Source organism: Corythoichthys intestinalis, chromosome 2, assembly GCF_030265065.1.
Source record: "Corythoichthys intestinalis isolate RoL2023-P3 chromosome 2, ASM3026506v1, whole genome shotgun sequence".
NCBI lineage: Eukaryota > Metazoa > Chordata > Actinopteri > Syngnathiformes > Syngnathidae > Corythoichthys > Corythoichthys intestinalis.
The window spans coordinates 57,669,221-57,694,946 of NC_080396.1; the positions used below are offsets into that span (position 1 = coordinate 57,669,221).

Here is a 25,726-nt window from a genome sequence, read left to right on the forward strand (position 1 = left end):
GAAGAGAGTCCAACCCCTCTCGAGAGGATTGGTACTGGAACCCAAGCTGTGTGTGGAGGAGAGTCCGACTATATCTAGTCGGAACTTCTCTGCCTCACACACCAGCTCAGGCTCCTTCCCCCAGAGAGGTGACATTCCATGTCCCAAGAGTTAGCTTCTGCAGCTGGGGGTCGGACCGCCTTTGGCTGCCGCCCAACTCCCTACGCACCCGACCCCTTTGGCCCCTCCCACAAGTGGTGAGCCCATGGGAAGGGGAACCCACGTTGCCTTTTCGGGCTGGGCCCGGCCACCAGACGCTTGCCTTCGAGCCCCACCTCCAGGCCTGGCTCCAGAGGGGGGCCCCGGTAACCTGCGTCCGGGCAAGGGAAACTGGGGTTCATTTATGTTGCTCATCATAAGGGGTCTTTTTGAGCCATACTTTGTCTGGCCTCTCACCGAGGACCTGTTTGCCATGGGTGACCCTACCAGGGGCTTAAAGCCCCAGACAACATAGCTCCTAGGATCATTGAGACACGCAAACCCCTCCACCACGATAAGGTGATGACTCACGGGTGGAATACTATATATATATATATATATATATATATATATATATATATATATATATATATATATATATATATATATGTGTATATATACATACATATATACGAGGGGCATTCAAAAAGTAATACACTCAAGTGCATTGCTTGTACAGGATTTTACCAATCTTGTTTATATTTGGCACAAACATGATAGGACACACCTTTTTGTGATTGTTATGTTTTTCTTATTTTCAGATTTTTAAATCTTATACTAGCTTCCAAAATGGCTGCCCCTCTTGAAGCTCATCAGAAACAAAAGAGCTGTAATCGAATTCCTTGTTGCAGAGGGAGAAACCCCTCTGAGGATTCACAACCGACTGGAAAATGATACCATAGACTATAGTACTGAAAAAAGATGGGTACAGCGATTTAATAACAGTACTGAAGACCACGAAGAGGTGGGTAAAGCCAGCATAGCTGTTAAGCCCCGTAGTGGTTGCCCATCCACCTCTGACGAGCTTCAAGAGGGGCAGCCATTTTGGAAGCTGGTTTAAGCTTTAAAAATCTGAAAATAAGAAAACCACATATAACAATCGCAAAAAGGTGTGTTCTATCATGTTTGTGCCAAATACAAACAAGATTGGTAAAATCTTGTACGAGCAACGCACTTGAGTCCATTACTTTTTGAATGCCCTCGTATATTTTTTAATCCTATGATATCACACGCTTATAGCTGACATATATTGTTTTTAGTTTTCATATATAAAATTATACCACATTATTTAAATTTTCATTTTAGGCTACTCATTCACTGCCATTGAAGGAAATAGGGAAATCTGGGAAACTGCCACCCTTTTCCAGTTAAAAAGGATTTAACATCTATCACCATGAATGCCAACAAATGAGTTGATATGTAGCAAAAGGATCATCAATTTGTTTTGTAAACACATGTAAACCACCAGTGGATTTTCTGTGGGGATGTTTTTCTTTCTGTTTGTCAGATTTCACAAATGTAAATTGTTTTACAGACTATTAATGTCCTTATTATGACAGTGTCTGTGAATACAAGTGGAGGTTGAAACAGGAGTCACACTCGGTGCATATGTAGGTGGAAGTAAATATATTGTAAAAGACTCAATTTATGACTGAAATTTACTTGGACTACACTTCCCCCAGTTATTCCTTTAGGTAGCACTAACCTCCAGTTGCAAGTCATCAAAAACGTTGCAAGGTGAACAATCCAAATATTAATTTATTAGACAATTCAAAGTCAAAAGACAAAGGCTGCAGAATATGTCCCTGCTTACAAGAAGGCTGCAACGTGTTATTCAATCAGGCAGGAAAGACTTTCATGGGTCTGAACTGAGATGACAAACATTTCAGGAGATACACAGGTATTAATGTTTTACATAACCAAGCAAAAGGCTTTACTGTGCCACATAACTTTGGTTTCTCTTAAAATGTATTGTTTCAACTTAACCACTTGAGAAAAAAACTCCACAGTCGCTTTTGAAACATCTCTTATGTTGTGTCCATTTGTAAACTACTTTTTCCAACTTCCTATATGCCAATAAATAAAACCCTCTGAAGGCATAGTACTAAAGTTTGAGGGGGATGACAGGCCAATACTTGGGTTGTTTCAGGTCACAGTTTCTGTCAAAAGCCAGCTGCATGGCAGCCTCCATGGCCATAATCTTAGCCGCATCCTCCCCGTACAGCTTCTTCATCTCAGCCTTGCGCCTCTCACCTGGCCGCTCGGAGGGCGGGGCCACACTGGCTTTCTGGAAGCTATTACGAAAGTCCTGATCGGCTGGGACGTAGCTGTCCTGTTGCTCGGCCTCTATTTGTTGCTGCTTCCCTGCAAGGAGAGGAAGAAAAGCACAATTTAACAAGGTCAGTGAACAACAGGACAACACAGACACTTACTTAGCTCCTCCCTGTGTTTCTCCGTTTGGGCAAAATACTGCCGAAGATCCTCGCTGATCTCCATGTTGCTGACGTCACATTCGATCTCAGAGTCCGAGCTACTCGCCCCTTCTTCGCTCTCACTTTCACACGGGCGCCAGTCTGCGTAGCGTTCATGGCTGTCGGGGTGCTGCTGGCAGTGGTAGATGGGGCCGTAAGCAGCCTCTAAGGCCTTCTGGTAAGCTTGCCTGTGCCTTTGGTGCCAGGCCATCGCCTGCTGGTAGTGCTGCCAGTATCGACTGTACACTGGGCCGCTAAACCAGGACATCTGAGTGCTTATTTCTGTCTGCCAAGGAAAAGCAATATGAGTTTCATTCTCTTTTTTTAACCAACACCAATGATGACATGGCGTAAAAAGGACAAAATAGAGTGAAGTAAATTCAACAGTGGGTGAGAGTTTCATAAAAGGAGATTTTGGAGACTCATGGAAAAACAGGGAGAAAACAGCCATGATATCATGGCCACTGATGACGATGCAACAGATTTGAAGAATGAATGAATTCCCCACTAAAGGCCTTAACTGCTAAGGTTAAGTTACCAACTTGTAGAATGACTTGTGGTACATTCATGGTAATCCAAAAAACTCAAGCTTCTGGAAATACAAAAAATCCTCCTCATTTAAAAACAAACATGCAGGTATGATGATTCAACTGTGCCCCCAATTGTCATAAACTAACATTGGGTTTTACTTAAAAGTATCCTTGCCCTATCAACTGTTTTTAGACATATCACTCAAGGATGCAGTGACAGTAAAAAAAAACTCAAAACTTCAAGAGAACTTCTCTTTCACCCAACAAAAACAGAGCCCTATTTTGTACGCTGACTAAATCTAGGCTAAATGCTGTTTTAGACCAGGTTTTGGACCATTTTGCCCTCAATATACAGCCTTTATTCCATTTCTTTCAAATGCTAGCCCTTTATCTAATGGGAGGAGAAATTGGTTTGCTCAGTGGAAGGTTGACTGGCACTTGGTATGAGGAAGTATAACAGACCTGAAGACAGCGTGGACTGCGTAGTAAATAAAAACAACAACAAAAAAGGCGGCGTTTTTTGCCATGAAAATAGTACTGTATGTGATGCAGCGACAATAAAATGTGAATGTAGACATGAAAAAACAAAGGAGCAGTGTGAAATGAAATGAGTTTAGTTTACAAATACCAATAAGTAAATCAACAGCAAAAGGAAAAATTAAACGTAGTAAATTTGAAATCTGGAAGAAATTTGAACAGGAATGTCAATAGTGATGTAAGGATGTGTGCCAGGCTTCATCTAACCATCACTACATGTCAGAATTATAAGAAAAAATGTTAATCCGTTTTACAAAGTCTCCGTTTTTGTCCATAAACATTTTGTTTAGCTGAAAACACATAACTTGTCTGCTATCTTGAGGACAAAAAAAAAAAAAAAAAAAAAAAAAAAAAAAGAGGCGAAAAAGCACACGATTTTGACTTGGGGATTTGTTTTTTAAGGCTTCTAACTCTCTCAGTTTCTTTCTAGTTTGTGTGCTACAACCTTAAATGCAATGGTTATGTTTTACTATATGTTTAGTGTTGTCATTGAACATTCAAGTATCTTCACTTTTGCTTTTGTTTCAACGTATGACATCTTCGTGTTTTATTAGGGGTTTTTAATGGCAAAACATTGAAAAAAAATCAAAAATGCGAAATAGTTGATCATCAAATTCTGAAATGATGACCCCTCTCTCCTGGTATTTGCCTTTGATGCAGCTCTTACCATGCGTGGTCTTCAGTGCCGCACTTTATCCAAAGCAGAAAACACGACCTAAGGAGGAATTTTGTGGATTTAAAATTAGATCAACAAGCAAATGAAAAAACACAAGCAGATAGCAACGGACGTTAACGTTTTCCAAGAAAAATACAGTCTACCCTTCAACTCCAAACAAATCAATTCGACTTTTTAAAATCTCGGATTATAAGAAATGGAGAAAGTAAGTTTTTGTACTCGCTGCTGAATACCTTAGTTTTATAGATCCACTTAGCTTGGGCTCCTTTTACTGTCCGCCTGACGACATTTCCCATTAGACTTTGCGGCAGCGCAAACTCCACCCTATGACTCGACAATCAGAGAATAGATGCGTATGGCGCGCTGTGAGCCAATTAAAACGGCCATTATAGTTTGTCGGCCATTTTGTGTCAGTACTATTCAATAAACATAAGAATATTGTCAACGAAACGTGTGATTCTCAACATCCGCCTGAATCGTAGCCATGTTAATATAATTTGTTAGTTAAACAGAATGTTTGAAAAGAGTATTTTAGTGGAGAACATTACTCGTGTTGTGTGTGCGTGCGTGTAATGGGGGTGCGTTCGTACGTACATGCGTGCGTTTGTGCGTGCGTGGCCGGTGGGCGTTTGTGTACGGTGTAGGTTCACTTATGCTGCATTCGATGAAGGTGGGAAATCGGAATTTTCCAACCTCCGACAAGAAAAAAAACAGTACACCTGTTGTAGTGGTGGTGGTGGGGGGTGGAGTACCCCGACTTCGCCAGTTTCTTTAATCTGACGTCCCTCGACAATATGACGTTCAAGACAACGTATTGATGACACAATAACGAAGTTAAATTAAGTTTCTTACAGTGAATTATCTTAATGAATTTATAGATGTTTTTAAATTGATTTTCAGCAAGGATGTAACTAAAGAAGGTAGTTTACAGTGTCAGTCGCCCCCCCCAACTATTTGCGAGCTTCCAGGAAGACAAGTTTGCTGGAGGTCGTAATTTGTTTTAACGGCCAAAATAAAAAACAACTTGTCGCAATCAGCCATCTTTGTTGTTTACGTTTGCTTGGAATGTTTTGAGCAGTGCCAGCTAGTACCATTCGAGTGGGATAAGTCCGATTTCCCATTTTCGTCGAATGCAGCATATAACCATCTTTTTTTTTTTTTTTTAAATTATCGCCACCCAGTGGTGAAATTTAAAGCAAGATCGGTTTGCTTTCACTTTCAGTTCTGTTGAACTACGCGTGACTTCTAAAAATAAGTGTCTGTTTGACTTTCAGTTCTATTTTAACTCGTAATAACAGATTATTTGACACGAAACGGATGTCTGAAGTCTTGGAATCCAATTCCTTTGTTTTGCGCTGGTTTGAGCGCTGTGAGATAAGTTTGGCGTAATATGTAGGTCGTGCTTTTGCTTGAGGGTTTCAAAGCACACGGCTACAGTAAAATGCAAAGTATAACTTTCTTTTGACCAAGATTTTTTAATTCTCTTTGCTGTTTTGACTGTATCATCATGACAATTGTAACATGAATCTATCCTCCTTCACCACAAACGGGAACGGCTTCGGTAATTACTTACATAATTATCAGCTGGTTGACAGTGTTTCGCTTTCATTTTGCGTCAACGACATCAGCAGAGAAACCAAAACAAAATGAATATTTGCAAGATGTGGTACGACCTGCTTCTCGTCACTTTGCTGTTTGAAGGTAAGTGCCGTTCATAAAATCAACTTTGAGACAATTTTATCTCCTCCATACGTTGAATGCGAAACAAAAGTTCTCACGTCGCCTTTGCATTACGGAGCATCAAAACACTCATCGGATGAGTGGATGGAGCATTAAAGTAAAGTAAAACAAAGGGACAGAGAGAACACTTATCATTTGCATAGCAGCGGAAAGAATATATTTTAGTAATTTAAAAAAATCAGGGAATTCGATTTTTCTGAAGTGTAATCATAACCGGATTTTCGGGGGGGCCAGGACCCCTGGTGGTTGAAAAGTGTCATTGCATGTAATTGACTTGCCTGTATGTATAAAAGTTGTGAAGCAATAAAACTGCAGCAAAAATAAATGAACAAAAAAAAATATTTTTATAATGGGTCAAAATTATTTTTTGAACAGATCATGTGACTAGCAACTTACATGGTAATTTGCTTTGGATATATATATATATATATATATATATATATATATTTTAAATTAACGGACGGCAATTTTATTTTTCAAATGATTTTTTGGTCTTTTATTGAAAAAAAAAAAAAAAAAAAAAAAAATATATATATATATTTTTATTGAAGCAACTTTTGTGGGGATTAAATGATTTAGACACAAATAACATGGCCCAAACACACAAAAAGGATTGCTTCAATCAAAGAAAGCTTTTTCGATGAAAAATTAAGTGTTCTAATGCAAATTTTTCAATCTCAAATATTTTTTCGCATTCAAAAACTTTTTCAATGATTGAAATTTTTCATTTATTGATTGAAGTGATTTTTCTTTTTGAAAATATATATTTTTTGATTGAATAATAAAGACAAAAATGTCCGAGCCAAAATGTGGCCCAAACACAAATCGTCACTTCAATCACAAAAGTTGCATCAATAGAAATAAAAAAAAAAACTCACATGCAACTTGAGTTTCAAATTTACTTTCGCATTCAAACACATTATTATTATTTTTTTTTGATTGCAGCGACTTTTTTTTTGGTTGAAAATATATATTTTGATTGAAGCAACTTTTTTTTTTTTTTTAATTGAAGCAACTTTTTTTGGACTGAAAAATAAAGACACAAATCTACCGCCATGTGGCTCCGCCCAGGGAATACAAATTTTAACTACATTGGCACGACACCCGTGGGCATACCATAATTCAATGAATGACGATCTTGGCGAAAAGTATTGCCTAAGCTGCCTGATTTAGAATTCCCCGAAAAAATGATGGGAAACAAAAACGCTCATTGTCAACTTATTATTATAAATATTCTTGTAAGTTATTTTTATTGCTGACACTGCGTTTTCGGGGTCATCAACATGTTGTGCGCCCCCGTCCCAAAAGTCAAACTCCGCCTATGAGTGTAATAGTTGAGGAAAACACGAATAAAAGCCAGTATTTACAGGAAGCAGATAAGTAGACAGTTTATATGCTAAAAATGTTTTAACCAATCAAATGTGAGTATTTCAGATAGTCCGCTTAGGAGAAGGGGGCATTATGACTGCCTCCGTTGAAAAGCAAGTAGAGTGGGACCTCCTGTAAGGCTGTTCAATTTTGCCCAAACAGAAAAGTTGGTTTCGGTTCAAAATCGATTACGTAATCGAACAGCCATTCCCCTGTTTTATTATATTTCCCTTAGCTGCTATTTTATTTTTAGTCGTTGTTTTAATTGTTTTGGGTTTTAACTGGTTTTATGTATTTTAGTCATGATAGTGTTTTTACAAATATTTATTTTTGCATGGTTTTATGGTTAGGTTTGTGGGTTTGGAATATAATGGATGGCAGCTGTGCAAAAGCAGGACTAAATAAGGGACCACACCCCCCAGAAATGATGATTGGCCAGTACCTTCTTTTTAAAGAGAAGCCAGACAAACAATGAAAATAAAGAAAAGCAAGGTGCGCACATGCGCAACCCTGCGCAGGACGGACAGTGTTGGCCACTTCCGCGCTAATCTGGCAACTTTCTAAAGCCTCTTGGCCACTTTTTTTTTTCTTGTGAATAGCGACAACTCTAACGACTTTTTCTGTTTTTTTTTTTTTGTTTTTTTTAACTCACTTTGGGCGCAGGTGGATACAAGTTTTGACAATACCTGATTCAGGACGCGCTCCCCCCTCACAGTACAGAGCACAGCCATAGGGGAAGGTGGAATATTTATTTATATAAATATTTACCAGTGCCTCAAGTGCTTGGAACACACATTCATCTCTACATTTGCAAAGTTGTGAATAGTAACGGCATTATCTTAATGGTGATGGTGTAACTCACCCACAGAGACTTATGACTTGTGGCACCCATCAATGGCCTTGCGTCATATTTAATTATCTTCTGCATAAGGCAAAATCATCGAGGAACGAACTTCTCATTTTAACAAACATTTGTCCCACCTAGTTCCTCTGTCAATCTCCCTGTTGGGTTCTGTGGTGTGAGGAGCCAACATGTACACAGAAAATTGAAGCCCTAGGAAGTTATAAAAATAGAAATTAACTGAGACCATAGTTTGTATAGACTTCAGCACACACATGCGGTATATCCATATGGGTTGTGTTGTGTTCCAGCTGCCAGAATGCAGATAACTGGTTTTGGCGATACAGCAGTGGACTATGGGAATGATGCACAGTACAAGTGCGAGTTGCAGAACCAGAAAGGTAAAGTCCCAGCCCGCTTAACTCATTATAAGTTGAGTATATTTGAGTTTATAGGTAAACAACAGAGTTAAGTCAAGCCATGAATTGCAAATAGGACCTATGTTTTGTTAATTCCGTTTTTCACGGCCCTCTGAATAGGGTTTGTCACTCAGCATACTTGGATTACTCGTTGTGCGCAGTTTTGATTTTTTATTGAGCACAGCAGGTATTAACCAGTAGGGTCGTACTGGTGACGAATGCTGGTGATTCCTTTCGCAATCAAACCCCGGTGTGTTTATTATGCATTATCGTGGTGGTCACCTGTCAGTGGGCACCCTGCACCCTTCTAACACCCGAGGTAATGGGAAGGAGTTTACACCGAAATTAACACACCCCCTAGTGACACCAATTCAATAAACATAACGGTAATTATTTTATTTATTCATTTTAAACAACTTAAGTGACCATCCTACTAATGCAGTACTGCGTACAACTTCCTGATGAAAAGCATAGTCCCAGATTTAATAATAACCCTCTGGCAGGTGATGCATGCTAAGCCCATTGGGTTTATGGAATGCGGATGCTCATCTTCGTGTATGGACTGTGTGTATTCTGTAGGCATGGTGGCAGCGATCCGCCTGCACCAACCAGCCATAGAAAACAAAAAGGGGTAGTTTGATGTTGATTTGGCTGAGGAGTGGGGCAGTGACTGGATCTCTGGGGTTGGAGCTGGAGCCAGGATCATGGAGTTGCCGCTGGAGTCGAATCCTCTGCTGGGATCAGCGGTCTTCCTTCCCTTCGCAAGATGATGGTTGGCAGGAGTTGTTGACTTGTCCTGCCTCTTTTCTTGATGTTTGTCGCTGGAAAGCCGACACAAACTTTGACGTCAACGTCTCTGAAAACTCCACGCATATCAGGTCTTGTGGCGTTGACTTGGCCTAAGCGGAATCGCCCTCTTATGGTGTTGGGGTCTACCATCTAGACTCATCTTTTTTTCTCTCTTGCATCTTTTTTTTTTAATAACCTTTCATCAGCAGAGAATGAAAGTTACCAATGCAGTTTAGCTGGGTAGAGCCAGAAGAACACATCATATTGGAATTCTTTTTGTATACATCTGTTTATTTGAGCATTTTGTTACATGAACATGATCAAATAGGTCACACTTCACAGCCAAATAGTGTATCGGTCGTGAACGATTCGTTCTTTTTGAACAAATTGTTTGGGTGAACGAGACCGAACTAATCACCTTCTGCACTGATTAGTTCTAGGAAGTTTCGGCTTGCTTGCTGCGTGGGGGGGCGTTGAGCAAGCGGCAGAGTCTTGACATCGCGAACGACCAATCAGACGCCAGCCTCATCGCGGGCAGTGGAGGGAGCGGAAACAGAATCAGAGTGTCTGTCACTCACTTGTGTGTGGCCAATAAATAGCCAACATAGTCACCATAATACTGATTTGCAATGAAACAGTATATACAGTACATGTCAATTTTTTCCGAATGCTTTATTAATTTTTTTCGTGTCAGAGCGTGTCGGGTGTTGGTCGGTTTGACAAATGAAGGTCCATCCGTCCATCATATGCTACTCAAGCGCCCAAAAACAACGCACACGGGCACGGAAGATGTAGCAATATGTCTCCAGTTTTCTTAACAGACTAATGAGAGTGGAAAGGCGACATTGTAAAGAGCAAACTGTAGCGGATGATGTTGTTGAGTCTCGTAGCTCGCTGAGTAGACGTGTTGCAATTATTAAACATTTATTTCTCGTCAGCTTTGACGATCTGAGATGAGGGGACGACGGGGGAGCTGAATGGATTATTTATTTATTAATACCAGTGCAATAATATTTCAATACAATCATCTTAATAATGATTTGCAATGAAACTGTTTTGTATCAAAATGTAGTACTGTTTTCATTTAAGAGCAATACATTTGACAACCAGCTATCTACGCTTTAGTTTTAACGATATTTACCAAAAATAATAGTGAGGAGCATAAAAACAAAAACACAACAGAGCGTGAGGTAAATTTAATTGTTTGGTCTTTCCATATTTAAAAATTTAACTTTCGATTTCTCTTTTTATTTGCTTGACAGCAAGCGTGTCATGTAGGCTGGTGGCGTCAATATTGTATATGTGATCAAGATCATGCTAGAGAAAGTCCGTGCGCCCCCGAGCCAAAATCCATAAAAGGCAAATGTTTAGCAGTGTCCTAAATCAAAATGCAACCACGAGCAATGACTTTGATCCCACAGAAATATGACAGACGACGCGGAAGTTCTCCCTCAACGGCGGGGTACAGACGAGGCTGCGAAAACAGAATGATATAGTCTGTCACTCACTTCTGAATCTACGACTAGCGGCCAATGAGGAGCCTGTGTGCAAGAGGGGGAGGGACCAAGCAATGTCGCTTCCCGTTCAGTTATAGACCCCAATCACCAACGTCACATAATCATGTGATCGCTGTATTGTGCCGCCATATTGTCCGTCATTGTGTGTCCGTATTGTCAATGATCGTAGTTTCTAAAAGTGGATTCACTTGCAAATTATGGAAGCCCCGGTGCTTTCAGACGCTGTAAACTCATTGGATGAGTTGCATAAAAGCCGTTATTTGGAAAAGCTTCGGTCGATCCAGTCGCCAGATCCATATTTGATGCCCAAACCCATGTTTCCTTCCGTCTGATCCCATCCTGTGCGTCAGAGCTCGTCCTGAGACCACAGAATTTCCAATCATACTCCAGTTTATGTCACGATGAGGAGTCTGGTATCCAAAATCGGCACCGGCCTGAATATAAACCGACATTTGGTCAGCTGAGCGTCACCGTTGTCACGATTGTAAAATGAAACTTGATCGACAACGGGCCGGTGTGTGCCGAAAAATAGCCCCGCGTGACGGGAGCGCTTATTTATAACGCTTTATTGACATGAAAACATTAAATGTTTTCATGGACGCATTACAGTAATGGATTTACGACTGTAAGATCAGTTTTAAAAAAATTACACAAAATATTAGTACTGTATTTTAGTAACAAATCGTGGACTGGGCCACACAACAATCTTTGAACAGAAATGTATTAGTCTACAGGTTTTCACGACCATATCCCAATCACAATCACACAGGTATGACATTTATTAGTTCAAGCAGAGTAAAACAATACATATTCAAGGTACCAGAAAGTCGTTTCCGTGTGGGCGCTCCCGTCAGGGGGGACATTTCACGCAGGGCGGCTATTTTTTCGGCACAGCACCTGTTGTTGCGCTCACCTTCATGCTGCGTGACCGTGGCGATGAGCTTCGTAGTCTCCGTCTGATGATGTCTTCGATCGTGTTGGCATCACGACTATTAATGTTTTCGCCGCTGTCTGACGGCTGTCGACACAAACGCATCATGGACCGAGATAAACAAACCGTGCTTCTTTAGAGATTTGCCCTTTTAACAATGGGCACACAGTAACTACTAAAATGACAGTTTATCTTCTGTGTTACTGCAACCAACCGCCACACATGCCTTCACCATTTGATTAATCAATGTTAACGATTGTCAGGAAGGTTTTACTGGGCGGTGATTCCTTAGACAAGCAGAAAAACACGCAGTAATAGGAGGAATGTACGTTGCGGGAACATGTAAACACGATGAGCTAATGGACAATATGGCGGCACCAGTCAGGGGGGCGGAGTTGTGACGTCACGTGATTGGGGTCTATATTGTTAAGCGGTTTTTGAAGATTCGTTCGGCAACGTCACTTCCTGTTCACTAACCGAACGATTCATTTGGGTGGGTGGGGGTGGGGGGATGAGGTGGGCGAACGATTCGGTGAACGATTTGTTTGAACGATTTGTTTGAACAAGTCTTTTTACTGAACGAACTGGAATGGATTCGTTTCCTCAAGTGGACGACATATCCCGTCACTACAACCAAATTAAAGGTAAAAATTAATCATCCTTTTAATGGTCCATTTGGTATGAGAGAAAAAAATGAATAAATTAATAATAATACATAAACAGTCTTTGTCAAAATTCCAAGGGGAAACAGAATTGTGTTTGGCTGTACCATGACCAAGACCTCCATCAATTTTACATGAACCATACATACAGTACATCACTCGAACAACAAAAAAAACAATAAGAACAACTTATAGAGGGTAGATGGGGTGGCAGGCCATCTAATCGCTTTCTGGGAGATTATGAATCCATCGCATTAATGTTCAAAGGGCTGCCAGGTTTTACAAAAGGTATACTTCCCATAATTCCCTTGCAGCTTGGTCAAAATGGCATGCCTCACCTCACGTGTGGAGAATAGTGGCGTCTTCTGGACAAACAAGCTTCTTTTAAAGTGGTTTTCAGTGACTGCAAACTCAGTTGGACTATGTGATTCGTAAGGAGCATGCCTTTATTACTTCATATGTATGTCCCGAATAAAATTATTCATTTGTAGCGGCAGCCACGTTCACATCTTGCTAATGCTCATTTCAAATACCATGCCAGAAGCGTAATATCTTCCTAGTTCATCACTACCTCCCCTTTCCGGTAGATTCGTCCAGTCAGCGATAAGTGTGCTTCTTCATTGGTACCTACCTTTTCCGGTTCCTTAATGTAATTTTTTGGTTTTTAATTTGGTGTTGTTTTCCGATTTGTCGTTTTTTTGTTATGTGATTTGCTGTTGTTTTTTGATTTGTCATTTTAAAATGTTTTTTTTTTTGCGATGTGATGTGCCATTGTGTTTTTGAATCGCGTTTTGTGTTTTGATTTGCCGTTCTGTTTTTGAAGTTGCCATTTTGTTTTTTGATTTGCTGTTGTTTTGCACTTCAGAGCCACTGTACTTTTCACAAAATCACCTGTATATGTCTTCAATGCAATCTAACAACATTTTCTGATCATCTCAACCTATTCATGTTTTTGTGCTCTTCTAAAATGCAACATGATGCTGCTAAAGCCGTATGATTTGTTTTAAAAGAAGTATGGGAACGTGAATAAATACATTGAAATGAAAAATGCAATGAAAATCGTTCTGGTTGTCTTTCAATCAAGGCAGATGGGATAAGCTATTGTAAGAGATTAATGTTTGGTTGCAATTTATTTGCATAAATGGGTGTGTTTGATCAGCAACCTGTTTTCCTAATTACGGTAACTGTTGGCCTTGCCTCAGGTGTGCAACAGGTCACATGGCAGAAACGCCTGTGGGACAATTCTGTTCAGAATGTAGCGTCCTACAGCAAGAGGTTTGGACTAAACATCAATGAGCCTTATCAGGGAAAGGTGATTCTGACTGAAGCATCCCTCAGCTCAACGTCTCTCACCATAAAGAATGTCACGTGGGAAGATGAACATTGTTACATCTGCATCTTTAACGTTTTCCCAGAAGAGTCCAAAAGAAAACAGACCTGCCTTACTGTGCAAGGTAACACTGACTAGAAAAGAAAACTTGGATTTGGAACGTATTGTTTGACTAGTGTGACTCGCCAAATTTTGTAGGAATATCTGAGGTGAAAGCAAAGGTACAGCAAAGTGAGGTCACAGATGGAACCGCTTCATTTGTGTTCAACTGCTCTGCCACTGGGAAACCAGCACCCTCCATCCGCTGGCGTTTCTCTCCCAACAGCACTGGTTTTGACCAGCCGGTGATCACCACAGTCCCCAATGATGACCGCTCTTTCACCAGCAGTCAGAATGTCACTCTGCATTTGTCTGGAAGCTGGAAAGGACATGCAGACTGTGTGGCGCAGAGCGGAACTCAGAGAGAGCAGATTAAAAGGGTCAATTATTCCTTTGATGCTGGCCTGGAGGTGGGGGGAACTGGTATGTACGTTATCAAGCCTTTTTCTTTAATTGCCCATAAAATGGTGCTTTGAAATACAATTTTGTACACATTTTCAACATAATGTGTTGGCCGTCATTTTTATTTCACTTCTTAGCACAAATTCAAAGTACAAGTGCTGTATGATGACAGCAAACTAAACTCACATCAGCTCTCCAGCCATAATTTTAGGTGGCGAAGCCATTATAGGTTTTTATGGTTGTATTTTCGTGGAAAGCGAAGATTGAAAACACGTGAGTTAAACCATCCCATGTGACCTTAGTAAGCCGAAGGTAAACACTTACTATATTACAGTTAAGACATGGCAGATGCTGAGAAGAAAACCGAAAGACCTATGTTTCCGCAAAGCAACATTATTTTACTTGATAAAATAATAAAGTGAGAGCAAACCGGCAAACTAGGGCTTTCCCCTCAACAATACACTGCTGGCCAAAAGTATTGGCACCCCTGCAATTCTGTCAGAGAGTGCTCAATTTCTCCCCCAAAAATAATTGCAATTACAAATGCTTTAGTAGTAATATTTTCATTTATTTTGGTTGCAATGGAAAAACAAAATGATCTTCCCCCCATTTGCTTATCATTTTACACAAAACTCCAAAAATGGGCCGGACAAAGGTTTTGGCACCCTTTGAAAAATCACGTGATGCTTCTCTAATTTGTGTAATTAACAGCACCATGTACTTACCTGTGGCACACAACAGGTGGTGGCAATAACAAAATCATACTTGCAGCCAGTTAAAATAGAATAAAGTTGACACAACCTCTGCCCTGTGTCCTTGTGAGTACCACATTGAGCATGGAGAAAAGAAAGAAGGCCAAAGAAATGCCTGAGGACTGAGGAAGCATGGGCAATCTCAAGGCTACAAGTCCATCTCCAAGTCCTGCACTCCGAGGGTACCACAGTGTCAACCTGTACTATCCGTCGGCGTCTAAATGAAAAGGGACTCTATGGTAGGAAGACGTCTGACCCAGATACATACAAAAGCCAGGCTGGAGTTTGCCAAAACTTAACCTAGAAAGCAAAAAACTTTTGGAAGAATATTCTCGGGTCAGATGAGACAAAAGTAGAGCTTTATGGGAAAAGGCATCAACATAGAGTTTACAGGGGAAAAAACCGAGGCCTTCAAAGAAAGGAACACGGTCCCCACAGTCAAACATGTCGGAGGTTCCCTGATGTTTTGGAGTTGCTTTGCTGCCTCTGGCACTGGACTGCTTGACCATGTGCATGGGATTATGAAATCTGAAGACCACCAACAAATTATGCAGCATAATGTAGGGCCCAGTGTGAGAAAGCTGGGTCTCCCTCAGGGGTCATGGGTCTTCCAGCAGGACAATGACCCAAAATACACTTCAAAAAGTACTAGAAAATGGTTTGAGAGAAAGCACTGGAAACTTCTAAAGTGGCAAGCAATAAGTCCAGACCTGAATCTCATAGAACAGGGGTCCCCAACGACCGGGCCGTGCAGAAATAATAAAAAAATTATTAACGACTGCATTCTGGCCGATTGACTTTGGCCAGTGCCGCTTAACACACCAATATCCCTGTCTTCTCTAGATATACAACTACAGGAAAGGAGGTCGTCATAGAAATGCATTGATCGGACTGTTAGCAGTACATCTTGTTTTGTATATCTATGTGAGCTTGGCCTCGATAATAACGTATGACGTAGGTTGTCGCCAATCACATTTGTTCCCGGAAATAATTAGCCCCTACACTAGAATGACTGAAAAAAGACATCTTTGGACAGATTTTTGATGGGGAAAAGGGCACCCGACTAGCCAGAAGATGAGCCTACAACCTCGAAGAAAACAAAATCGCAAGAGATCGCAAATCACGGCGACCTTAAACGTACATTTGAGACAACGAATCTACCGAGGTTCTGGATTAGTCATTTTGGAATATCATGAATTCGCTAGGAGCGCACTAAAAACTGTGCTACAATTTCCAACATCGTATCTTCGTGAAGCTAGCTTCTCTCACTCTCCCATCTCGGGACCATCTTGTGACAACAAAACAAACTCAGGCCTCCCACTGATTCAGCGGGTGAGTTGTATTTTCCCTGCACTTAACACGACAGGGCTAGAAAGAAATGTTATTTTCTATTTGCTGTATTTTTCTACCGCATATTGCCGGTGTTCTGAAAAATTTGGCATGCGCGTAACGGTAAAAATGACCACGAATGCAGCGATTCCAAAGTACACACTACAAACTTTCTTTTAAAGACAGGAATATTAACTTACGTTTGCCATGTTAACTGCATACAACTGCTTGCAGCTTTCTTACTTAACGACTTCGCCGTGTCGTTAAGCATTAATTTACGCAATTTTCGTGTTGCACATGTACGTTTATGATGTAAATAGTTTTTTAGCACTGTTTGATAACATTGAGAGTCCAACTGATTATAAAAGAGGGCTTTTTTCACCGCCACAAAAGCTTTGGGAGCAAAAATTTATATGGGTGCAAACTTTGACAGAACAACGGTCCGTGAAAAAAAAGACTCAAATCACACCGGTCCGTGGTGCAAAAAAGGTTGGGGACCCCTGCCATAGAACACCTGGGGAGAGATCTGAAAATGGCAGTTTGGAGAAGGCACCCTTGAGATCTCAGAGACCTGGAGCAGTTGGCCAAAGGAGAATGCTCTACAATTCCAGCAGAGAATTGTAAGAAACTCATTGATGGTTACCAGAAGCGGTTGTTCGCAGTTATTTTTTCTAAAGGTTGTGCTACCAAGTATTAGGCTGAGGATGCCAATACTTTTGTCCGGCCCTTTTTTGGTGTTTTGTGTAAAATGATTATTTTTTTCATTCTGTTAGTGTTTTTTCATTGCAAGCAAAATAAATGAAGATATTAATACCAAAGCATTTGTAGTTGCAATCATTTTCTGGGAGAAATTGACCATTATCTGACAGAACTGCAGAGGTGCCAATACTTTTGGCCAGCATTGTATGTCTTATGGCCAGAGTCTGTTCTTTCCATTCCAATTTCCACCAAGAGACAAAATGCAACTAAAGGACTGAAGGGATTCAGAGTAAAGCAAGCATATTTGATTTTATACTGTAAATCAGTGGTCTCCAAACTATTCCACATAGGGCCGCACATTTGATTTTATACTGTAAATCAGTGGTCTCCGAACTATTCAACATAGGGCCGCAGTGGGCGCAGGATTTCATTCCAACAAAACAAGACAACACCTATGCACCAATCTGGTGTCTTACAAGTGTAATCAGTTGATTGCAGTCAGCGTGTGCTTGTTTTAGCAGAAACTTCATTTACTCAATCTGTTGGAACAAAAACCAGGACCCACAGCTGCCCTTGAGGACTGGTTTGGAGACCCCTGCTGTAAATGTTTGGTTTGTGAAGACGTGCTTTGACAGTAGTATTTTTTAAAGGCTATTATTCACCACATCTGATATTTTTCTTCACGTTTGATTTGCAATACAATTTCTAACTTAATGGTTTGTTTTTTCCCTCTTGAAGGGAGAAGGCTGGCTAAAGGACACATTGTAGTGGTTTGTGTCTGCGTGTTTGCTCTGGCCACTACTGTTGTTGCAGGATTCTTATTCAGAGTTGTGAGGACACAGAAAGGGTGAGTGTCTTTCAATTCTCTCCAAAATGTTATGTTAATGTTGTATGATGTTTGTAATGCTTAAATATTAATACCACTGTCCTTAAACACTGTTTCTTTTCTGTCAAATCTCACATGTGATCTTATCACATTAAAATATTGCACTAAATGTAATCAATATAAAAACTTCTGCAAGAATTACGACATGAGTTCGTGCATGTAAAAGAGAAAGTCAAAGATCTGCAAAAAGTGTATATGAAAAAAAAAGTTCATAAAAATATGTGCTTGAAAAAATATCTGGTGTTCAGATAAATATTTTTCTGTGTTAAAATTTGTTGCCCTTGCAAAAATTATTTTATGAATTTTTTTTTGTCTTGAAACTTGTAATATGCTTGTAAAATTATTTTCTGAATGTGAATTTTTAACATTTAACATGGCAAAGGAAGATATTTTCCAGGGCTATGCTTACGATCCTGTGTCTGAACGGGAGAGTGTTTTTTTCTGCAGAACCGGAGCAGTTTCAGAGACTGTTGCAGGACGGGTTTGATTGGTAAACATCCTCTCTCCTGTACTAACAGTGTAAACTAGCCATTGTACACTGATGGTTATGAAATGTTTTCAAAGCGAGGCAAAAAAAGACCTAATCTTTGTGGTAAAGTCAAGCGCAGAAAATAGTTTTTCACAAAAGATTATTGTTAATTTTTACCAAGAATATGCTTTCGTGCTCATAGAACTAGGGTTGGGCATCGTTTGAAATTGAACGATTCCGGTTCCGATTCAGATTCCACATTTCGATTCCGAACGATTCCCGATTTCGATTCTGTTAAGAGGCAGGGCAAAAAACAAATGCAGGGTCGAAAAAAAATGCATAGTTTATATTAAAGTCTGAACTTCTCGACCATTTTTTAAATGAAATGAACTTCTCACAGGGATAATTGTAACTTGTATACAAATATCAGTCTTTAAACTCAAGCAAATTTTTTTCGCTCGGCGGTCAGGGCATCGAAACAAGGAATCGAAATTTAAAAATTTGAACGATTCCGGGAGCATCGGAGTGTTAGAATCGATGCTCGATGCCCAACCCTACACAGAACACATTCTTGTGCGCACAGAACACGTACTTGTGCGCTTCAAACATGTTTTACGTAGGATGTTTTTCAGATTATGCACATGTAATTTTGGCATTAATGTAACACCATATTTTTAGCCTTGGCAAGTGCAAATTGTAATAAGTTTCGCAAGCGCAAAAAATATTTTAACTCGCAAGCACAAATGTTTATGATTTTTTTTTTTCCCCTTTGGCATGAATTTCATGTCATGCTGCTTCAGAGCCTTATTATTTCCAGTTGGTAAAGTCCTGCACTGTCCCAGTGGGACAGTACAGTTAAAGTATTTCAGTCCCTTGAGCAGGGGTCCTCAACGACCGGTCCGTGGCGCATTTGGTACCTGGCCGCGCAGAAATAATAAATAATTTATTAACGACTGCATTCTGGCCAATTGACTTTGGCCTGTGCCGCTTAACACACCAATATCCCTGTCTGCTCTAGATATACTAGTACAGGATAGGAGGTCTTCATAGAAATGCATTGATTGGGCTGTTAGCACTAAATCTCGTTTTGTATATCTATGTGCGCTTGGACTCGATAATAACGTATGACGTAGGTCGTCGCCAATCACATTTCTTCCCGGAAATAATTAGTCCCCACACTAGAATGACTGAATAACAGACGTCTTTGGACATACTTTTTACGGGGAAAAGGGAACCTGACGAGCCAGAAGATGTGCCTACAACCTCAAAGAAAACAAAATTTATGCTACTTCCCAATAACTAAAGACCCACGAACTGCGAGTGAGTGAATTCGTGACCCGTATGTGAATAAATCGAGTGTTTCGAGCATGTGTGTGGAACAGGAATATCAGCTTGTAGAGATCGCAAATCACGGCGACTTAAACGTACATTTGAGACAACAACTCTACCGAAGTTTTGGATTAAAGTCATTTCGGAATATCCTGACATCGCTAGGAGCGCGCTGAAAACTGTGCTACAATTTCCAACATCGTGTATTTGTGATGCTAGCTTCTCTCACTCTCCCATCTCGGGACCATCTCGTCTCAACGAAACAAACTCAGGCCTCCCACTGATTCAGCGGGTGAGTTGTATTTTTTCCCTGCACTTAACACGACGGGGCTAAAAACAAATGCTATTTTATATTTGCTGTATTTTTCTGCTGCGCATTGCCGGTGTTCTGACAAAGTTGGCATGCGCGTAACGTTAAAAAGGACCGTGAATGCAGCGATTCAAGCGAAGTACACACTACAAACAAGCGCAACAACTGCACGTAGCCCTCTCACTTAACGACTTCGCCGTTTCGTTAAGCATTAATTTACGCCATTTCCGTATTGCACATGTATGTTTGTGATGTAGTTTTTAGCACCGTTGGATAACATTGATGTCATGTACGAGACGGAGGACCCAGTTGTGTATCGCAGACACAGGGTCTTATTGATGTTGACAGGCAAGGGAAAACTATCAGGTCAAGCGATAATGGCAAGTTGACATGCAGACCTATGTTTAGTCACTGACGACCTGACACTGGATGTTTTCTGTTCGAGGCTTATATAGTGTTCTCAGTTATTCTTTATGACATAATAAAGGACTTTGTGATGCATGAGTGTGAAGCGACATAATAAAGGGTTTTGTGATGTATGAGTGTGAAGCAATATGATGAAACATTACTAGTTGAAATATTACACATGCAAGAAGATGAGACATTAATGGCAGAAACATTAATACGTGAACATTACTAGCTGAAATATTACACATGCAAGAAGATGAGACATTAATGGCAGAAACGTATGAAGATGAGACATTAATGGCAGAAACATTCATACGTGACAGAACCCCCCTCTCAAGGGACGGCTCCAGAAGTCCCAAGAATTGAGCCCACCGAGGGCTACTAATCAAAGTCCATGGCCTCATCCTCTGAGGGCATTGGCTCAATCTCCTCTTCGCCAGTGGAGGAATCAACTACCGATGGCACAGGTTCGGGTTCAGAGTCAGAGTCAGATGCAGGCATGGGCTGAGAGCAAGTCGCTCTAGGTCGACCCCGCCGGACGGGCGGTTGGTCCAGATGGAGGTGGTGGAAGTCTGATATGAGTGTCCGATCTACAATCCGCCCAGCTGGAACCCACATCCTCTCCCCAGGGCCATATCCTTCCCAGTCCACCAGATATTGGAGGCCCCTGCCCCGACGGCGTGACTTGAGCAGGCGGCGAACTTTGTAGACAGGACCGCCTTCCACCAGGCGAGGAGGGGGAGGTGGTGCCGCATTGGGGACCAAGGGGCTTTTGGGGAATGGCAAGGGTTGGAGCAAGCCGGCTGGGGAACGGCTGGTGATCTCGTTCTGGCTACAGGTGGGGGAGGCCTTCACGAAGTCTTGGACATCTTTTCTCAACGATGGCCACCAGAATCGCTGGGAGAGCAGGTGGATGGTGTGTGTGACCCCAGGGTGGCAAGACAGGTGGGAGTTGTGGCCCCACTGGATCACCTGGGACCTCAGATTATCAGGAACAAAGAGTCGATCAGTGGGGCAGGCGCTGGGACCAGGCTGATCCCGGATGGCTTCTTTAACCTGCTCCTCAATGTCCCAGGTAAGCGTGGAAACTAGGCAGGATTCCGGGTTAACAGGACTGACAGATACAGGGTTGGTGGGTATGATCGCCTTCCTCAGGCAGGTCTGGTGGCATCTACTGCCCCATTCTCGTACCACTCCAGTTTCCCAATCTATGTTAGGGTTGTGTTGGCGCAGCCACGGATACCCAAGGACGAGAGGCTGACCTGGTGAAGGGAGCAGATGGAACTGAATGGACTCGTGGTGGTTTCCGGACAGAAGCATGGTCACCGGGGCTGAGATGTGGGTCACTGTGCCGAGTAGATGTCCATCCAGAGCTCGTGCAGGAATGGATGGGGAAAGTTGGTGACGCCGAAGGCCGAGCTGCTGGGCCAGATCCACATCCATGATGTTGGCCTCCGCTCCAGAGTCGATGAGCGCGGTCAAGTGATGGGTGGTGTCAGTCAGCAGGAGGCGAATTTGGAGAAGGGGTTTACGAATGGGGGGAGACAGAAGACACGTTGAGCTCACCCGAATCTCCCCGACGTCCGGTGAGCTTTGGCCTTTGCTGGGCAGGTTGCGATTCGATGACTGGTGAGCTCTGGCTTTTGCTGGGCAGGCTGCGATTCGATGACCCTCACCTCCGCAGTACAGACACAGGTTCTGGTGAGCTCTGGCTTTTGCTGGGCAGGTTGCGATTCGATGACCCTCACCTCCGCAGTACAGCCACAGGTTCTGGTGAGCTCTGGCTTTTGCTGGGCAGGTTGCGATTCGATGACCCTCACCTCCGCAGTACAGACACAGGTTAGAGGTGAAACGTCGCTGGCGCTCTTCAGGAGTTAGGGCAACGCGGCCGATCTCCATGGGCACAGGCTGGTTTAAATGAGTGGGAGTAGCAACTGGAACAGGCTGAGATGCAGCTACTGGAACAGACTGAGAGGCAGCGGGTGCGTTCCGACCTCCCCTCTCTCGCCGTCGAGTCTGAATCCGACGGTCAATGCGGTTTACAAGGGCAATGGTTTCATCAAGGGTTCTGGGTAAATCATAGGAGACGAGCTCATCCTTGATGTAGTCCTCCAGGCTGTGATAGAATGCGTCGATCACAGCTTCCATGTTCCACTCGCTTTGCCTCACCAGAGTTCGGAATTCAATCGAATACTCCGACACTGACTGACTGCCTTGACGGATGGTCATAAGGGCGCGGGATGTCTCAGTGTTAGCAAAGCCCGGGTCGAACACTTTGATCATTTCATCGGCAAAGGCATTAAAGTTGTTACAAGCTGGTGTTTGTCTCTCAAACTCCGCTGTTCCCCAAAGCCGAGCTCGACCAGTCAAGTGGGTGATGACGTATCCAACCTTAGCCCCTTCGGTTGAAAAGGTCCGGGGTTGCAGGGAAAATTGGACTTTGCAACTTGTCAGAAAGGCTCGTACCTGAGTTGGATCGCCGTTAAAGCGTTCGGGGTTTCCAATATTGGGCTCGGGAGCGTCAATAGCCAAGACTGGGTTTACCGGAACTGGGGCCTCTGGAACCAGACCATTGGATTGTGGCGACGATGGAGTTGCAAGTTTGGTGAGAGTTTGGATCACCTGAGTCAGTTGTTCTTGATGTTGCTGGAGTTGCTGATGGTGTTCGTGGCCGATCTGGATTAACGATGCGAGGTCACCAGACATCCGGGAGACCTTCTTTTCCGTTTGGTGATGACGGTCCAGAACAGAGGGTTGATACGCTGGTTCCATTCTGGTCAGGTCGTACTGTCATGTACGAGACGGAGGACCCAGTTGCGTATCGCAGACACAGGGTCTTATTGATGTTGACAGGCAAGGGAAAACTATCAGGTCAAGCGATAATGGCAAGTTGACATGCAGACCTATGTTTAGTCGCTGGCGACCTGACACTGGATGTTGTCTGTTCGAGGCTTATATAGTGTTCTCAGTTATTCTTTATGACATAATAAAGGACTTTGTGATGCATGAGTGTGAAGCGACATAATAAAGGGTTTTGTGATGTATGAGTGTGAAGCAATATGATGAAACATTACTAGCTGAAATATTACACATGCAAGAAGATGAGACATTAATGGCAGAAACATTAATACGTGAACATTACTAGCTGAAATATTACACACGCAAGAAGATGAGACATTAATGGCAGAAACGTATGAAGATGAGACATTAATGGCAGAAACATAAATACGTGACAATTGAGAGTCCAACTGAATATAAAAGAGGGCTTTTTTCATCGCCACAAAAGCTTTGGGAGTAAAATTTTATAAGAGTGCAAAATTTGACAGGACACCGGTCCGTGAAAAAAAGACCCAAATCACACCGGTCCGTGGTGCAAAAAAGGTTGGGGACCCCTGCCCTTGAGCATATAATGGACATTTTTGCTGCTCCAACATGCATGTAAAAATGTGCCTGCATAAGAAAAATTTGTATGATATATTTTACATTCGGTGGAAAGAACTTGATTTTTCACGATTTTCAAGCCACATTTTATATACTTTGCAGGGACTTTTCGTGCCATTAAAAACAAGGACGTCAAGACTAGCATGCTTACTAAATTACTATGTCCTTTGTTTGGATAATGTTACAATTTACAAACTTGTTGGTTTTGGTTCTCTTCCTCACAGGCACAAAAGATTCCAACATGTTCAGCCTGTCATTTTACCAGTTATTTTGCATGGCTCCAATCATCTGCAAAAGGACGCGCGTCTTCACAAGGAAATCTGAATTCACCCCCTTTGTATGCATATCAACTTTATATTAGACTGTATACTGGCACTTTTTCCCCCACACTTGCCCGAAGGTTTAAACTGAAAAAAAAAAGTGACTGTCAGAGAATATTGCTTCACAAGGAAATGTCTGTTAGGTTTGAAAGGTTCCATTTGTCCAAAGGTTCTTAGAAGAACAGGAAAGTACAGTACCTTAATTTGTTTTGCATGCTGTTACTAGAAGAAGTTCCAACCCTCGGGGCTGAACTCGACAGTGGCGTTTTAGTGCCACTCCGTGGCACTTTATGTAAATGTTAATCAGAAAGTTGAAAAGCGCAGTCATTATATTATTATTTAATGAATATATCTTAAGAAGGAAATTTCTTTTTGCACTTTAGAACATCTTTTTGTTGTGTTTGTGATGGTTATCAATATTATTTATATCATACTTTATCTTTAAATTATTGCTTTTTTTGTTAAAGGCACCTTGAGTTTCATCTTGTGGTTGATGACTATACTTGTCCAGTAAATTCAAAGCAATGCTTTAATCATAACACTGATAATAACTGCTGCAAACCTATATGTTCATGCATCAGACTTCTATTTGAATAAATTACTCATTGGGTTAAAAAGTTTGAATTCCTACAAGGAGCAGAAAGTTGCCACTGGACGTAGGACTTTCACCGTTTTGAATTATCCCTTGGATAGGCGCTTGGAGAATAATTTACAAGAAATTTTTTTCTCAAATTTCTGCTTGCTTTCTATTTCATTCAAAATGGAAAGTTAAAGACGCTAATAATAGGCTAATTGACACAATGGACACGAAGCCCATTACTCTTTGTGATTCAAATAAGGAGTGATAGTGGATTTTGAATGTTTTAAGCTATATCTGTCAATTTCTTTTATTATATATTTTCCAAAATTTCAGTATGTTTTCATGTGTTGAATTATCGTCACTAACATGAAAGTTAATAAAATAAGTTCAAATATCACTGGTACTGGCTGCCTGATTTGTTCAGCAGACAATCTAACTGTGCTTTTTACACATTTTTCCTTGTAAATACGTACTCATTCTGTAGCCATAACAACTATAATTCACAAAAAAAAAGCAGCTGTGATCTGGCGAGTGAAAGCTCTGTGTAACTCTACGATCAAAGGCACAAATGTGTCATTCATCGTTTAGTCAATCTGTTGTCTAGAGGCTGTTCTCGGCAGCGTGAGCGTCAAAGATTGAGTTTTAGTGGACTTACTCATATGAATCATATGAATGGTATGGAGCGATATTAAAAGTATGCGTTAAAAGCAGTGTTGGGCACGTTACTTTAAAAAAGTAATTAGTTACATTACTCACTACTTCTTCCAAAAAGTAACTGAGTTAGTAACTGAATTACTCTATAGTAAAAGTAACTAGTTACCAGGGAAAGTAACTATTTCCGTTACTTTAAAAAGAACTTGTTGTATGTCAAAG

At 41.4% G+C, this 25,726-nt stretch overlaps 2 protein-coding genes across 9 annotated transcripts; one reads left to right on the plus strand and one right to left on the minus strand.

Moving 5' to 3' along the window:
• Nucleotides 1–1,758: 1,758 nt before the first annotated feature.
• gemin8 (gem (nuclear organelle) associated protein 8) lies at nt 1,759–5,955 on the minus strand. Of its 4 annotated transcripts, none has more exons than XM_057830604.1 (4): nt 5,806–5,955; nt 4,224–4,271; nt 2,451–2,771; nt 1,759–2,382 (listed from the first exon to the last, which is right to left on the minus strand). In XM_057830604.1, exons 3-4 carry the CDS (start codon nt 2,755–2,757, stop codon nt 2,123–2,125), a joined length of 567 nt encoding a protein of 188 aa, XP_057686587.1. In that variant the 5' UTR covers nt 2,758–2,771; nt 4,224–4,271; nt 5,806–5,955; the 3' UTR covers nt 1,759–2,122. The 4 variants fall into 4 exon arrangements, with proteins under 4 accessions (XP_057686587.1, XP_057686585.1, XP_057686584.1 ...); XM_057830602.1 differs by having other exon boundaries at nt 2,451–2,775; XM_057830601.1 differs by lacking the exon at nt 5,806–5,955 and adding an exon at nt 4,466–4,563 and having other exon boundaries at nt 2,451–2,775.
• Nucleotides 5,468–25,236, plus strand: LOC130912481 (OX-2 membrane glycoprotein-like). 5 transcript variants are annotated; one of them, XM_057830597.1, is made up of 7 exons: nt 5,468–5,933; nt 8,493–8,582; nt 13,702–13,953; nt 14,028–14,351; nt 17,849–17,957; nt 18,444–18,486; nt 24,178–25,236. In XM_057830597.1, the coding sequence occupies exons 1-6, from the start codon at nt 5,879–5,881 to the stop codon at nt 18,481–18,483; spliced, it is 870 nt and encodes a 289-aa protein (XP_057686580.1). In that variant the 5' UTR covers nt 5,468–5,878; the 3' UTR covers nt 18,484–18,486; nt 24,178–25,236. The 5 variants fall into 5 exon arrangements, with proteins under 5 accessions (XP_057686580.1, XP_057686582.1, XP_057686579.1 ...); XM_057830599.1 differs by lacking the exon at nt 18,444–18,486 and having other exon boundaries at nt 13,702–13,774; nt 13,838–13,953; XM_057830596.1 differs by lacking the exon at nt 18,444–18,486.
• The last annotated feature ends 490 nt before the right edge of the window (nt 25,237–25,726 follow it).

Bases quoted from the DNA above. Each gene is read 5' to 3' on its own strand.
- gemin8 (XM_057830602.1), bottom strand. The intron at 2,383-2,450 runs GTAAGTGTCTGT...CTCTCCTTGCAG, and splicing joins GAAACACAGGGAGGAGCTAA to GGAAGCAGCAACAAATAGAG.
- LOC130912481 (XM_057830596.1), top strand. From the start codon at position 5,879: ATGAATATTTGCAAGATGTGGTACGACCTGCTTCTCGTCACTTTGCTG. The intron at 5,934-8,492 runs GTAAGTGCCGTT...GTTGTGTTCCAG, and splicing joins CGTCACTTTGCTGTTTGAAG to CTGCCAGAATGCAGATAACT. The intron at 8,583-13,701 runs GTAAAGTCCCAG...GCCTTGCCTCAG, and splicing joins CGAGTTGCAGAACCAGAAAG to GTGTGCAACAGGTCACATGG.